At 35.7% G+C, this 16530-nt stretch overlaps 1 protein-coding gene across 3 annotated transcripts in view; it reads right to left on the reverse strand.

Annotated features, from left to right (window-relative positions):
• CEP112 (centrosomal protein 112) overlaps nucleotides 1-16530 on the reverse strand; it is a 373207-nt gene that overhangs the window by 298794 nt on the left and 57883 nt on the right. For all 3 annotated transcript variants that reach the window (XM_032457024.1, XM_032457025.1, XM_032457026.1), the window contains 3 exons: nucleotides 13020-13119; nucleotides 10069-10187; nucleotides 4722-4865 (listed from right to left, as the gene is read on the reverse strand). In XM_032457024.1, the coding sequence (XP_032312915.1) occupies nucleotides 4722-4865; nucleotides 10069-10187; nucleotides 13020-13119 (363 nt within the window). The remainder of the gene's footprint in view (nucleotides 1-4721; nucleotides 4866-10068; nucleotides 10188-13019; nucleotides 13120-16530) is intronic.

Consider the following 16530-nt stretch of genomic DNA (forward strand, 5'->3'; position numbering starts at 1 on the left):
TTTTGATGATTCTTAAATTCAACTCTGCTGACAGACTCTGTCCATTTTCCCCTATATTTGCTATTATCTAATGACAGGTCTGAATGCTAATTTTTAAATCCAACTTTCATTAAAAATAGAATGAAGTTTCTCTGACAGTAACCTCTTGGCCCCAACGTATCCCTTTACATCCCAAATTTATGAAAAATGAAAAAGTACACCTTGAAAGCTATTGTCCTCTTAATGTTATTTAATCAATAAAATACAATGATGCAGTAAACATTTTAGGAAACCAGTATGTTTCACAGACTTCAACTCTAAAATTACTTAATATATTTAATTTATGTTTGTGAAAGTTTAGGACGTTGAGATGGCGAAAATGTATTTCAGATATAAATCTGGTTTTTGTTCATGACTTTGAGTATCATCATTATTCTGAGTACCCAGAAAATAAATCCTTGATTTTTTTCCCACTAATTAACCTGATCCACTTTCAGCCTTTTCCACCTCGCTGAATGGTATCATCATCTGGCAGTTCTCATCTCTAGACTGATACCCAAGGCCAAGCCACCCACTTCCCTTGCCTGGACCTACTACAACAGCTTCCTAATCAGTCTCTTGGCCCCCATTCTAGGCCGCCCACAGTTTGTTCTCTGCATAGAACGAGATAGTTTAAAAATAATAGTCAGATGGAACCACTGTCATGTGTTCAATCCATTACAAATTAAATACAAATATACCAAAAATCCACTGAACTGTACACTTTAAAATAAGTGAATTTTATGGTATATAAATTATACCTCAATAATGCTGTTTTTAAAAAAGGATGAGTCACCATAATCTACAAGGCTGTCCCTGATGTGTCCCATGACAAACTTTCCTACCACTCTCCTTTTTGCTCACAGAGGTCCGGCCACACTGCCCCCTTGCTCTTCTCTGAACTTGCCCAACTCATCCCAGTTTTAGGATCTTTGCACTGGCTGTTCCTCCTGCCTGAATGCTTTCTCCAGATTAGCACGTGGCTTCCCCATGCTTCTTCAAGTCTCTGTGTAAACATCTCACCTTCAGAAAGGCTTTCCCCAACACCTTACCTATAGAAGCACTTGCCTCCACTTCACTCCCTCGCCCCAGTGTTGCTCAATCTTTTTTAAAATTGTCATTAAATAATTAATTAACAAGCCATTCTAGACAGTTTTCTTCTAATCATCCCTACTGTGAAATTTTAATACCATAGACTGGCTGTTTATAAACTTTCCCTACTGGAGGGTCACAAACCACTGTAGTATCCAAGTTTTTTTAATCCCAAGAATCAATTTCCGTCCCCTGGTGGATGAAATCACCCTATTTACAATACACGTTTTACACTGACTTCTCTTCCATCACACCGCTTTTCGCTACTGGGTATCTGTAGCTGTTTATTGGCTGTCGCCCCCCCATGGAAACGGGAACACTGTGGAAGAGACATTTTGTTTACTGCTATGTCTCCAGTGTCCAGTGTAATGCCTGGGACATGTTAGGAGCTTAGTATATGTTTGTGGTATATAAATAAATGTAATTTTGAAATACTGTTAACTGGCATAAGCCAAAACCTACTCAGGCTTTTTCATTTTTCTATATCATGCTATCTTTTTGTTAATTTATACAGTTGTTGTGGGCTAAATTGTGTCCTCCTCCAAATTCAAACATTGAAATCCTAACTCCTTAGTACCCCAAAATGTGACTGTATTTGGAGTTAAGGTCTTTAAAAAAGTAACTAAATAAAAATCATGTATCTGATAAGGGTTTGACATCCAGAAAATATAAAGAACTCTCAAAACTCAACAACAAAAAAACCCAAACAACCCAGTCGTAAAAAGGGCAAAGAACTTGAACAGATATTTCTCAGAAGATAATGTACAACAGCCAATAAGCATATGAAAAGATATTAGGCATCACTAATCTTAGGGAAATGCAAATCAAAACCAATCACTATGAGATACGACTTTGTACTCAGTAGGAAGGCTATTATAAAACAAAACAAAACAGACAAAAACAAAAGCAAAAAAAATTAAAAAAACAAGCTAGGAACAAGCAAGGAAGGATCTTCCTCTCCAGCCTTCAGAGAGGGCATGGCCTTGCTGACATGTTAAATTCAGACTTCCAGCCTTCAGAATTGTGACACAATGAATTTCTGTTATTATGAGATACCCGATTTGTGGTAATTCATTATAGCAGCCTAGGAAACTAATATGCCTATCATACTGGCAGAATTTTGGCTTGTTTGTTTGTTTGTTTGTTTGTGTTTTTAATTAAAACATCCATTGTCAGCCCCCAAATGTAGAAGAACTGGCACTCTCATGGACCTCCAATAAGAGTAATTTTATTATGCAGACATTAATTTTTCTTTTCGGTTATATCTCTTCCCTAAATTTTCAATAATGAGAACATGTGAATATCTTTTCCAAAAGAGAACATTTTATTTTTAAATCCATTTTCATCACCATTATTTAACATTTTCTGCAAGCTCTAGTTAAGGTACAATAAACTGTAATAAAATATTTATTACACATAATGTTAAGAGCTAAAAGCTATAAGACATATATATGTTTATTCCTGAGTCTTTCATACAACAAGAGTATACATTTTTTATATGACAAAAATGTAAAAGACGCAGGAAGAAACATTACAAAAGGTGTTCAAGAGACCCCAGGGTTTTATTTTCTTTATTAACTTGGAAAGCTGATTCTAAATGTGTATGTAAAAGAAAAGGGCTGAGTAATCAAGACCCTTCTGATGGACAAGGAAAGACTTCTCTTTCAGACATCGAGAGTAACTATGAAGCTATAATAATGATGACACTATGGCACCAGCAGACGTAGAGAAATCAGCCAATCAGCTAGGATAGAGACCCTGGTACATGGAAGTTTGAAAGCTGATAGCATGGCAGATCGATGACCAAAGGAGGGCTTGCTCAAATGGAGGAACTAAGGGAAGGGGCAGGCAAGAAGGTCACTCACATAGAAAATAATGAAATTAGATCCCTATTTCTCACCAGTCACAAAAAAATAATTCCAGATGGATTAAGAACTCAACATTAAAAGCAAAACCTTAAAGCTTTCAGTAAAACCTATAGGTGAACCTTTCTGCATTTATACTAGAAAAAGACTTGTTTAAGACATAAAAAGCACTCTTTATAAAAGATTGATACATCTGACTAAGTTAAAAATACGACCTTACTTCATCCAAAGATCATCTCTGCCTCTACAGCTTGAGGGCTGATACATTCCAATCCGGGGGACTCCCCTTCCAAAGTCGCATTTTCCTTAGGGTTTGAGAGGTTTGTGTGCTACAGGTGAGAGGTTGCCAGTGAGAGCTCAGCAGTGGTCCTGTGCTTTCTGGGGCTGTCTACCCTGAGACTCACCCCTTCCTCGCTGTTTACAGTATAACTGATCCACTCAAGGATCTGCTCTTCCAACTCTTCCCCAGGTCACATTAGAATAATGGATAAACTCAAAGGACATGAGCTCACGGCACAAAACAGACACTCTGAGAAAACTATGAAAGAAAACCAGCAATAAAGTATATATAAATGATATTATAATATATAGCAACTATAATTTGTACCATATATAATGTCATAATATGTAATATATAATATTCTGAAGGCAAATTATGAAAACAGATGGACCAAGAGTTTTAAATGAGCCTAATAAATATATTTAAGAAGATAAAGATTATACTAACAATGTGAAAAACAAGAAATTGTTGAAGAAAAAGGAGAAAGAAAAGAGGAGGAGGAAAAAAAGAGAAAGAAAATTAAAATATTGGATATGAAAAAAATAAAAATTGAAATGAAAGGTGTAATAGATACAATTAGATACAATACAATAAAGACAGCTTTAAATTCAAGGAGGTACTTTGGACCAAGCCAGGCTGGCCTGGGTGGGCTGAGTGGTAAGTGAAGACTGGGTCCCTGCCGAGGATACAAGGCTGTACCATTCCATGAGGTCGTATCATATATTAGGAACAAGACTGATGAGGTGCACCTGCCTCAGATGTGAGCAGCCCTCATGCACGTGCCCATTAGCCTACCTGTTCCAGGCTTATGTATTTTAGGAAGTCAGCTGAGCTTCCGAAACGCTGAAGACATTCACTCCCTCAGACCTACCCTCTGCAACCAGGTGCTCACTGAGGGGGCTCTTCAAGAGGTCCCCCTTCTTTCCTTGCAGAAAGTTACTGACCTCCTTCTGCATCCTTTTAGGAGAGGAACTTTTGGGGTTTACTCATGTGATATCTCTGTCTGGTCCCTCGGTCAAGATGAATCTACTCAGAAAATCTGTCTTAAATTGGTCACACTACTCCTATCTCCTGATTTGATCTCCTTCATGCTAGCATTAATGTATTTTCAGAAAAACAATTAAGACTTCAGTTTAAAAGAATGAAACAAATAAAACAGAAAGAAAGAAAAGAAATTATCTCTAGACCGAAAATCAGTGAAAAAAATAAGAAAAGGGATTTGTAAAAGCTTCTGGGGGTTTTAAAAAAATAAGTAGTATCAAACAATCCAGAGTGGAATCCCACAGCAAACTTCAAGAGACTGTCCACTGCCACATATAAGTCTGTGTCAAACAGAAAGGTGGGTGTTTTCTTTTAATTCTATAACACGCTTATTTGTGCACTGCACACATCCTGGAAGCATGCAGACATGGAGATGAAGAAGATCGTTTATAAACATGACAAGAAAAGGGAGAGGGGAGACTTACTGTGGACTGCGTCTGTGCCATGTATTCACCCTCCATTTTATTCAGACGTACATTTGTGTCCTCGAGCAATTCTTGAATATTTTCAGTGTGCAGCTTTTGAAGATCAAACTTTTCCTTTTCCATCTCTGCTACAGCGCTGTGGAGCTACAAAGTGAAATCAAGAATTGACTCCTTCAGTACTATACAGAATAGACTACCTTGCAATTCAGAAAAAGATGTTTTCCTATATTTTTCTATTTATTTAATGGGGTGACAAAAGATACAAAACTCATAAATAAACATTCAAAGTAAAGATATCACATAAAGAGCATGATTAAGAAATAATCTTTTGTTTACTTTCCTGAACTGAACATTTTAATGGATAAACAAATATTAAAGGGAATTGTCCAACTCAGGTAGGAATAGTAAATGAATCAGACAGATATATAGTGCATCAGCTAAACTACACTAGTATTAGCCTGAACTCAGAAAACAGAAATATTTATAATATTGTTATTGATTAGGGATATTATCCATATTTTCATTTCATTTGCATGAAATTTTGCACAAAAGTTATGTTAAAAATGCTTTATCCTTTATTCTGACCCCCAACAAGAAGCTATTTTTATCCATTCCATATTCTATACAAAAGTAGACACAAAGATGGCATTTATAAATCAAATAGAGTTCTCTGGGGAGAATTGTATACAGTACGTTCTCATGTACATAGGTCTTTCTTTATGAAGATTATGTACATACTGTTTAAATGAATGAAGCTCTAGAACATCTAAGGTAAGGAAAACAAGGTTCAATGAACAGCTCCCAGAGGGAGTTGAAACCTGTGTTCCCAGCCTTGGGGGCATTCGTTCCTCTATTTCAATGAGAGTGGAATTCAGACTCAAACTCCTACCTGCTGCATCCAACCCTAGACTCATTCCAGGTGGGGAGAGCAGGAGTCCAAAACAGTCTAAAGTTATATTTTACTTCCCATTCAAAACAGGACAGACAAGGCTATGACATATGCACAGAGACCTTTATTTGACTAGGAAGATTTGGAGGAACAGGGAAAACCCTGAGAGGTGGAAATGAGAGGCAGAATGTAGGCAATCGTGATGCCAACTAGCAGTAAGGGTCCCAAAAACTTTTCTTCTAGTTTCTGGCTGAACAGGAAGAGCAAGGATGGCTCAGTAACAGCCATACAGAAGAGCCATGGGTTTCACAAATCTAACACATGCAACTTTGACTACTTGTAAGTGGTCCCTCAAATCCCTGGTATGTTGTATTTGTATGTTTGCAAAAGTATACATTTTAAACTGGTATTATGTCTGGTATTCAAAAGTAGCCAAGCCCACAGCACCTAAATTTCAGTGCTACTTCACAGCTGTTGACTGACATGCATAGTGACTCTGCTAAAGGGAGCTAAAGGAGTCACTGAGAATTTTGTGGTTATACTTATGTTGTTGTGGTCTCTTCATGCAGAGGGTCTCCCAAATGTTCTAGGACATATGTCTACTCAATGTCAAAAACTAGGAGCCCATCATGCCTTCTCAGCTGCATCCCACAATCGCTTTATAAAAGGCCAGTGCCTGCTGAAGTTGGAGGGGTGTCTGCAAGTCAGCTTGAGTCCTTTAAAACTCATCCAGAGAATTTACAGTTGAGACTACAAGTATAAACATGACACTAGCAAAAACAAGTATGCTGTAACTTGGCAGATTCATTTGATTAGCATTTGTTGATGCTAATTCTAGCTAAATAGTGTCAAAGTTTAATTGAATTATAGGACATCCAACTGACGTCAAAGAGAATTGCTTGTTGTAAGGAAAACCCATACATTTGGTGTCAGAAGTACTATGAGGGTGCAAGTAAAGGAAAATGCAGTGTTCTTCCCTGTACAAAAGCCAAGAAAAATGAAAACACACATCCACACTTGTACACTTGTACACAAATTTTCATAGCAGCATTATTCATGACACCCAAAAAGTGGAATCAGCTCAAATGTCCACAAACTGATGACATGTGGTATATCAATACAATGGAATATTCTTTGGCCGTAATACTGACTGAACTATTGATTCATGCTACAATATGGGTGAAAATTAAAAACATTATGAAAAGTGAAAGAAGCCAGTAACAAAATGCCACATATTGTATGATTCTATAGGCAAAACTATAGACAGAAAGTAGATTTGCGGTTGCAAGAGGGTGGAGGAGGGAAAATGGGAACTGACTACTAATGGGTACAAGGCATTTTCTGGGCTGACAGAAATGTCCTGGAAATTATATGGTCACGGTGACACAACTTCATGAATGTACTGAAAACCATTCAATTGTACATTTTGAGGATAAATTTTATGGTGTATGAATCATAACTCAATTTTTCAAAAGGCACATAGATTAAAAAGAGCATGGTATAGTCAGATAAAAATGAAAAAGTTTTGTACAGTTGTTACTGAAACTTAGGTCCTGCGGCTTGCCACTCAAAAGCCAATACTCAAGAGCCAAGTGTTGGTAGAAAGGAAAGTTTGCTTTATTCTGGAGGCTAGCAACTGGGGGAGAAGGTGGACTCATGTCTAAAGGGCAACTCCCAAAATACCATATGAGATTGTTCATATGTGGAATCTAAAATTAATTAATTAATTAATACATACATACATACATACATACATACATACAAAACAGAAACAGACTCAAACAGACATAGAATACAAACTTGTGGTTGCCAGGGGGATGGTGGGTGGGAAGGGACAGTCTGGGATTTCAAAATGTAAAACAGATAAACAAAATTATACTGTGTAGCACAGGGAAATATATACAGGATCTTGTGGTGGCTCACAGCAGAAGAGAATGTGACAAAGAATGTATATATGTTCATGTATAACTGAAAAATTGTGCAGTACACTGGAATTTGACACAACATTGTAAAATGACTATAACTCAATAAAAAAAGTTTAAATAAATAAATAAATAAATAAATAAATAAATAAATAAAAAATAAAAGGCAACTCCCCCTGCCAATCAGTGGGCAAGAGCTTTTAAAGGGGAGTTTCAGGGGCATACAGGTGGAGGGAGGGGGCTGCATGCAGAACAGCACAGTCAGCTGTGACAGTCATACTGAAGTTAGTCATGTGGTGGTCTGATCAGCGTCACCCTGATGTTTTAAGTACAGTTAATCTCCAGTTCCAGGGTTGGTTTTTTCCCATTTCTTTAAGGCCAGTTCTTGGAATTGTGGCAGCTTACGTCATGGCTACCATCTGGCTGGTCATCATGTAGTTCACTTCTTCCACCTGGTGGGGTTTGCAGTATCTACAAGACAGCTCAAAGGACATGGCCTTTGAAGAACTAAAGGCCCTTGACTTTGTTTAATGACTAAACTATTATTATTTTGTTTTGCTTGACTATTTCCCTTTGTTTCTGTATTTTTTTTTGTCTGATTAAACTAATTTTCTGACTAAAGTTTTTCTACAGACAAGTGACAAGCAGAGGACATGGGGGAGGGGCTGTCCTGGGAAGGCCCCATGTGGTCATGCTCCATTCACAGCTAGTAGAAAAGTATAAAAATCAGAGTAGGGTTGTGACAAAAAGTGAGGCTTGAAAGATCACCAGCATCTCAGTAATGAAGACCCTTGTAAATCTAAGGGCATTCACTGGGGTAACACAAATGCTTATGAGGAAAACCAGCTTTTTGTTTTAGAAAAAACATCAATATGGCCACACTGTGGGGTGTGGACTGATGAGGTGCCAGTTACAGCAGATCCAGGCAAGAGACCATGGTGTCTGGAACCAGGGGAGGAACACTGGTGAGTAAATTCAAAACAAACAGAATGAATAGAAGTGGCAAGCGATTAGATGTGAGAAACGAAGCCAAAAGAAGAGTCTTTGAGAAGCTGAGTAGATGGCAATACCCTAGGAAATAGGCAAATAGGGAAATTCCTTAGGAGGTGACTGTTTTAGCAACAAAGGAAGAAGACGGAGGAGTTTGGGGCAAATGATGGAATTTTAATCAAGAAGAGATCTTAACTAGGTAATTGGATAAGTGGGACTTAAAGTGAGAGATGAGGATGGAGATTTCTATTAGGAGATATACACACACACACATACACATATCACATCGCTTTGTCCATATAGAGACTTACCAACTTTTGAACAAATGACTGCATAAATCACAAAGTAAGTCTATCATCTGCTTATTAATTTTTGGTAGATTTCCTGCTGGCACCAGGTATTCATCTCTGCCCAGATTTACATGCAACTGTACTTCACAAAAAAAGACCTTTAACCACATTTGCAGTTTTTTCACACCCACTAATGATTGTATAACTATGAAAAAGAGAAGCTAGTCCAGCTGAAAGAATAAAATGTACCCTTGCACATGACAGAAGGCAGACTTTTCTCTTCAAATACTTGACAATTCAAACTGGGAAATAAGGAACCTGGGAGTTCAGCAAAGGGAGGAAGGGGGCCCGCTATGAACACAATGTACCTGCAGCGTGCACAAAAATATGCCAAAATTATAGAAAAGCTAAAACCACATAAATTAAAATAAAACTAGAAAAGAGCTAACTCTGTCCCTCTGAATAAAGGTGCGTCTCAGGCCAGCGCTGAAGCTACCACCTCCAGGACACATCAGGCCAAGTGCCTGCTTGGGAAGGCTTTCCTCCCTCTCAGCAAAATATTCGGAACCCAAACTACTTGAGAGAATAACAGGAGGAGGAGTTAACTAGAGATCTTTATGACAGAATACCTCAAAAAAGTAACATATTTCATTTCTTTTAAGTACATATTATAATTTCAACTAATGGCTAAGGGCTCCTAAGTGAAAGCATTATATGAGTACGTAAGACTCACTCATAATAAGCATCGTTTTACATTACTCTTGGCACTGCTAAAATTTATGAAAATATTTTTCTTAATTAAATCAAATGCTCCTCTAAGAACAACCCATCCATTACTGATTTTGTTCACATTAAAAACAAGTTTATACTATAAATATTGTGTTATCCGAGATTTCTGGAAATGATCCAGTGGCCTACATCCAAATTTTGAATGGTTTAATTTTCATAAACTATCTTCCTGTCATATCTCTACTTATTTTGCTAAAATCTCTTGGCTATGACAAAAAATTCAGAATCTAAATTAAATTCGAGAATCAGACAAAAGCAAATTTTCTAAATGAAAACTATTTTATAAACCATTAAACTTCCAGAAGAAAATATACCAAAACATGAATAGCCATTTCTAAATAGTCTAGGATATAATTTTTTTCAAACTCTTCTATATATTCTGTGAACATCCATTATTTTTTTAATTAAATATGTTAAAGCATAACCCTTTGTATTTTTCCATTACTATTTTATTGTATGTAGCTTACCTTTTTTTCCCAATCATTATTCAGAGATTCTGTACTTTGTTCACATATCTTTTTTAACTCTACAATCTGGTTATCTTTGGTCTCTCTGATAACTTGACATTCACGTATCAGGGTCTGAACTGTCAAAAATGATGAAAACACAGTTAAACCAATTCTAGCCACCACATAAGAGTTTGATGATAAAAAAAAAATAGTGCACCAGTTAATAGATAATTCCATTTTCCTCCAAGTCCTCTCAGCTCTCTCTCCTGAAATTTCTCTTATTCTTTCCTCTCTCTCCATTTCTAGCCTTGGTTGAAGCCACCATTTTTCAATCCCTCGACAGTTTTAACAGTGTGCTGGCCTCAGTATCATTCTCTTCCAGTGGGTCCTCTCTAATGTTACTCCCAAACTTAAAAATCATTTCACAGTTCCTCTCATCTACAAGATAAAGGCCAAAAACCTCTAACATGGAAAACGGCTCCTTAAGATCTGACTGCTTTCTGGCCATATCTTCTGCCACTTCCGTATTTGTAAACTTGTAAGCATCCCAACCTATCTGCGGGTTCCTGCCGCCACATCCTTTAATACATCGCTGCCTAAATACGATCACCTATAGGCCTGAAATGCCCCTCCCTTCCTTGCTGAAAAACTCCTACTCATTCTTAGTCTCAATTCAAGTAACACCTTCTTTGTGAACCATCCATCAACCAGATTCCTCCTCTTGCAGGGGCAAAAACTCCTCTTTATTCCCAGTGAACCTCATATATTTCTCCATTAAGTCACTTATTGCATTATGTGTTATGATAGTCTACTTGCTTATTTCCTCAGGAGAAAGACAATTTTTTATCTACTCAGCAAAAGAATGCCACACAGGCAAGCACTCAAAAACAATGTGTACTGAATAAACACATAAAGGAACCCACCATTTCAATATGTTGTTGTTCCAAACACATTAAAATCATTGCCAAAGTTTATGTGACTGAAACAAAATACGCTTTAAATTATATAAAAGATTTCCCTTATAAATCATTTAAATATCTATCTTCTTTTTTAAAATGATTTGAACTGTCACTGATTCCAGTGAAAATTTAATATATTCATGTCACGTGGATGGCAAAATAAATTCAGCTGTGTATTTGCTTGAATGTAATGTTTCCTCAGCTTATTGATTACATCATTAGTCATTTACTTCAAGATAGTAAAATTTTCATAACCATTTACATAGAAATTTCTTTTACTCTTATGTCTCAACTGTGCAACAAATAAGGGGAAAAAGAGAAGAATCCAGGTTAACCTAATATTAGTCTTTAGCATCGACATCTTAACTTCACAAATCCAAATTTAAATGAAGATCTATCGGCAATTCAAAAAGACTTAAGAAATATTATTTTTAAACCTTAGGCATGTTTAAATTGCCCAGTTTGAATCAAGGTAAGAAATAAAAACCTAGAAATAAATTTAAAATATTTTTGTAGCCCTGATAATTAGACAAAAAAAACCTGAACAAATTTCTCATTACTTTCACCAACATTCAAAGCTGGAAAGAAACCTAAAAATACCTATTTTATTAATTAACTTATATTTGTAACTGCCACCCTAAATTTCAGGGGCATTACCATTCTCTCAGACACACTCAGCTTTGATGGGTTGGGAGAGAGTCAGTAAGTCCCACATGGAAACCCTAAATGAGCACCTCTCCACTTTCCTCTTACTCATCACTTACCATTCACCGAATCCTTCAAAATTTCTTCTTCAGTTCCATTCTCACTACTCCCACTGCCATCATTCAGATATTCTGGGCCCTTATCATCTTACACACAAAACTGCGGAAGCATGGGAGCACGACATCCTTGAGTTGAAGGGACGTTACATATATTACTTATCTAATTGCACCGTTTTATAGCAAGGAAGCCAAGGCCCAGAGACTTGCTGATGTCACGTGGTGACACCGAAGAGCAGAGCTGGGGTTAGAGACTATGTTTTCTAGTGAGTGGAATGCGCTCGCTCCCTCCCTCCCTCCCTCCATTCTGCCTCTGTTTGTTATAACAGACTGGGAATTGGCCTCACCATGCTGGGCACACCCACTGTTACTAGGCTACTCCACCTAAAATATGAGGTCTTAAAACTCACCTGTCAAAAATCTTCTGACTCCCCAGCATCTACAGGATAAACTTGAAACTTCTAAATCTGAAGTTCAAGGTCATGCTTAAGTCATGCCAAGTCACCTGTCTTAATCTTTTTCAATCTGTCTCTTAACGTATAGAATATCCACTCTAACTTAACTGTAGCATCCTTCCCATAACTTACCAATATCAGCAATCCTATTCCAGTACCTGGAACTCCTCTCTCCAATTAATCAAATCTTTTAAAACTTGTAAAGTTCTCTTCCTGCAAAAAATATTTTCAACAGTCTCCCTAATGACTGTCTATTGCTATTCAATGTTTTATAGCCAATTTAACACTTGATTACATGCTTTCTTTTCCTTCATAATGAAAGTGTACACGGGGAACATTTTTTAAATGTTTGTTCTGTCAATCACAATACTAGCATATACTACACAGCATAAAGCAAATAGTTAATGTAATGAATTTTATTAGGCCAAAAGGAGCAATTTCTCTAGACTGCCTTGTGAAAGCCATAAAGTTCTAATTCTATGACTGACCTCTGGCAGCTCCAGCCCAATGAACAGGAAGAGAGTTAAGTAGGAACAATCACAGACTCTTCCAAATCTTTAACCAAATCAACACACACACACACACACACACACACACACATACACACACAGAGACACACACACAGTTTTCCTTAAGTCACGTGGAAGCTCACATCAACATAATACACTGATGGAAACCCACATAAACATTCCTGTCCCATACTACAAAAGGTCAAAAAATAAAATTTTACTTTTACAACCACTAAAGTAGAGTGGAAATGTTATTAAAAGATTTATGTAACAATACAACATCACCTTTCTTTTCAAGTTTTCTAATAGTCTCCTCCATTTCATTTTGCTTCTTTTTGTATAAAGTTTTCATTTCTTCTATTTCTTTATTCTTTCTTTCTAAAATCTACAAATGAATTTAAAATATTTTAGTATGCTATACTGTATGAAATATAATTTTTTAAAAATATTTTTCCAAGTCTATCTCAGCTAATCCCATAAATTGTTTCCCCAAAAAGATGTAAAGATTACACTTTAGTGCGTTGATAAAATATTAAATACTCTAGAATAATTGATTACTGAAAGAAATATGCTATCTGCTTTGAGTTTTCATATACCAATTATTAAGGAGATCATAAATAATGCATTAGGTGATTCTCTAAAATATAACTCATAGATTAAACTGTCATGAAGTAGCAGAGAGAAGCCACCAGAAACCTGATATATTAATAAAGTACAATTCACCTTCCCAACACATTGGACTAGAACATCTTCAGATAAGCATATTCCTGAATCTCCCACTAGTGTCCTTCCATCATATTCACGCACAACCACAAGAATTTCCAGATACATGGGAAGATGAGATGTAACAGGCTTCCTTTATATCTAGTTCTGCTAGATAGCTAGTTGAGAATCAGTAAAGTCAGCCCAAAACATGTCAAAAGTTGCATGAATATTTTACATCATTAATTTACATTGTCAGAACTTTTAAAATGAATCGTTTAAAAAACTTAATTATGATTATATACTTCTAAATACACCTACACTCAAAAAAAAAATAAAACCAAAACTAGAGAAATAACCAAAATGTAGGAAAGTTAGCAAGCAGGAAAATAAATGTGCTAACCCAGGAGAAAAAAGAAAACCAAATTGAGGCAGGAGCCTCAATTTTTTTATGGTTGAAGTATATTTCCTACACACCCAAATTCAGTTTTTAAAAAAAGGTTATTTACCAATGTCTAATCAACTTTTCTTAGTGCTTTTATTACCAGCATTATACTTTACCTTTCATTGTTATGGTCCCACCTCTAAGAATGATTGGTAAATAAGAAAAGGAGGTATTTTGACCCTAACATCCATAAAGAAGCAAAAAAGGAAAAGAATGTATGCAAATAGATAAAGCACTCTCAATTTTATTCCATCCCAATTCCTAATCCTTAGAAAATGCCATACATGCAACAAACTGATGAATATACTTTCCAAGTCTGGCATAAGGTCAAGGATTTTATTTATATTTTACCTGGCTTTCAAACTAGTTGCATTGCTTTCTTTTTTCACGCAGTATTTATTTTAAAGAGAAATTCCTGGAAAGGATTTTATTATTAAATGTTTTTCTTAGCACAGATCTTTGTAACGGACATACCAAGAAGTCTATTTCAAACTCTATTACCATGATTTTTCCAAATATATTTTTATATTTATTTATCTTCTACATCAGTATTTTATACATCAAGAGATTCTATTTCATATGGACATACATTATGCTTAACTGAAATTATATTACTGAATCTCCAACATTTATGATAGAGAACCATTTTTCTCCAACAAAGGTAAAATTCTAGTAAGAGCAGAAGGGAATATTTGCCTTTAAAATCTGAATGCAAAAGAGGGAAGGAGAAGGAAATGGATACAATATTTTTTCTTTTTCTAATTTTCAATCAGTGGTTTCCTTCTTGTTGCTTTGAGAGAAGGTAAGCCAAATACACACCTGACTAAATACTAACGTATTTTCAGCTTTTAAGAAAGCTTGGATGCCTAGCGCTACGGCCTCAATTTCCTGACTCCAACTCTGTCACCTAGTTTTGTGAAGCAGAACCATCGGCTTAGCTTTTTTTCGCTTGAAGCATAATTAATTTACAATATTATGTTAGCTTTAGGTATACAGCAAAGTGATTCAGTTATATACATTATATATTATATAATTCTTTACCACTACAGGTTATTACAAGATATTGAATATAGTTCCTTGTGCTGTACAGTAAATCCTTGTTGTTTATCAAATTTATATATGGTACTATGTATTTGTTAATCCCAAAATCCCAATGTATCCCTTCCCCACTTTCTCCTTTGGTAACCATAAGTTTGTTTTCTAGTGTGTATAAGTCTGTTTCTGTTTTGTAAATAAGCTCATTTTTACTATTTTTTAGATTCCACATAAAAGTGATATCATATAATACTTGTCTTTGTCTGACTTATTTCACTTAGTATGATCGTCTTTAGGTCTATCCAAGTTGCTGCAAATGGCAATATTTCATTCTTTTCTATGGTTAAGTAATATTCCAGTGTGTGTGTGTGTGTGTGTGTGTGTGTGTGTGTGTGTGTGTACATACATATATATACCATATCTTCTTTATCTGTCAGTGGACATTTAGGTTGCTTCCACGTCTTGGTTACTGCAAATAGTGCTGCTATGAACACTGGTGCACATACTAGAGTTTTCATCTTTTGAATTAGAGTTTTCATCTTTTCCGGATATATGCCCAGGAGTGGGATTACTGGATCATGTGGTAAATCTATTTTTAGTTTTTTAAGGAACCTCCATACTGTTCTCCATAGTGACTGCACCAATTTACATTCCCACTAATAGTGTAAGAGGGTTCTTTTTTCTCTACATCCTCGCCACCACTTACTATTTGTAGACATTTTCATGATGGCCATTCTGACCTGTATGAGGTGATACCTCGCTGTAGTTTTTATTTGCATTTCTCTAATTTTAACAATGCTGAGTATCTTTTCATGTGTCTGTTGGCCTTCTGTATGTCTTCTTTGGAGAAATGACTATTTAGGTCTTCTGCTCTTTTTTTGACTGGACTGTTTAATTTTTTGATATTGAGCTGTTTGTATTATTTTCGAAATTAAGCATAGGTTGAGTTTTGAAACAATCAATGAGAAGTTTCTATTTGGACCAACTGTCATGAATTAAAATTTCTTCTATTATGTACTGAAATACATCACTGAATTTTAAAAATCATACTAAAATATAGTATCAATTCAGATTCAATGTACAATAAATATAAACTGATGACTTCTGCTTTGCCCATTAAGAAGAAAAATCAATTTTATTCAAAAATACAAATTAAAATACTGGAAGGCATAAAACTCAATGTGCTACTGAAAATAAAAGCCTACATTGTCAGTACTAGCATTACAATGCATGCAGTCTCTACCAAAGAGAACTATATCAAAGAGTTTATTTTTAAAATAAAAAGGAAATTCTAATTGCCAGAAAACTGAAAGCATATTAGACCAAAACGAACTCTAGTATTTACAGTTGATGACTTATTTCGGCCTTTATGAAAGGTAATGATAGAATGTAGATAAAGAACCATAAGACCAGCCTTCAAACAATTGATAGAGAACTAAAAGGTAATTAAACTATACATTTGTACATTTGTTTAGCAAATGAAGTTAAAGATCAACTTTTACTAGGATAATAACTTAGCCAATTCGATTTATAACACACACTATCGTAAGTACATAAGTAAGTGGATGGATGGATGGATGATCACAAGACCTAGAATATTTCAAATATTCACTA

Source organism: Camelus ferus, chromosome 16 (genome assembly GCF_009834535.1).
Source record: "Camelus ferus isolate YT-003-E chromosome 16, BCGSAC_Cfer_1.0, whole genome shotgun sequence".
Lineage (NCBI taxonomy): Eukaryota > Metazoa > Chordata > Mammalia > Artiodactyla > Camelidae > Camelus > Camelus ferus.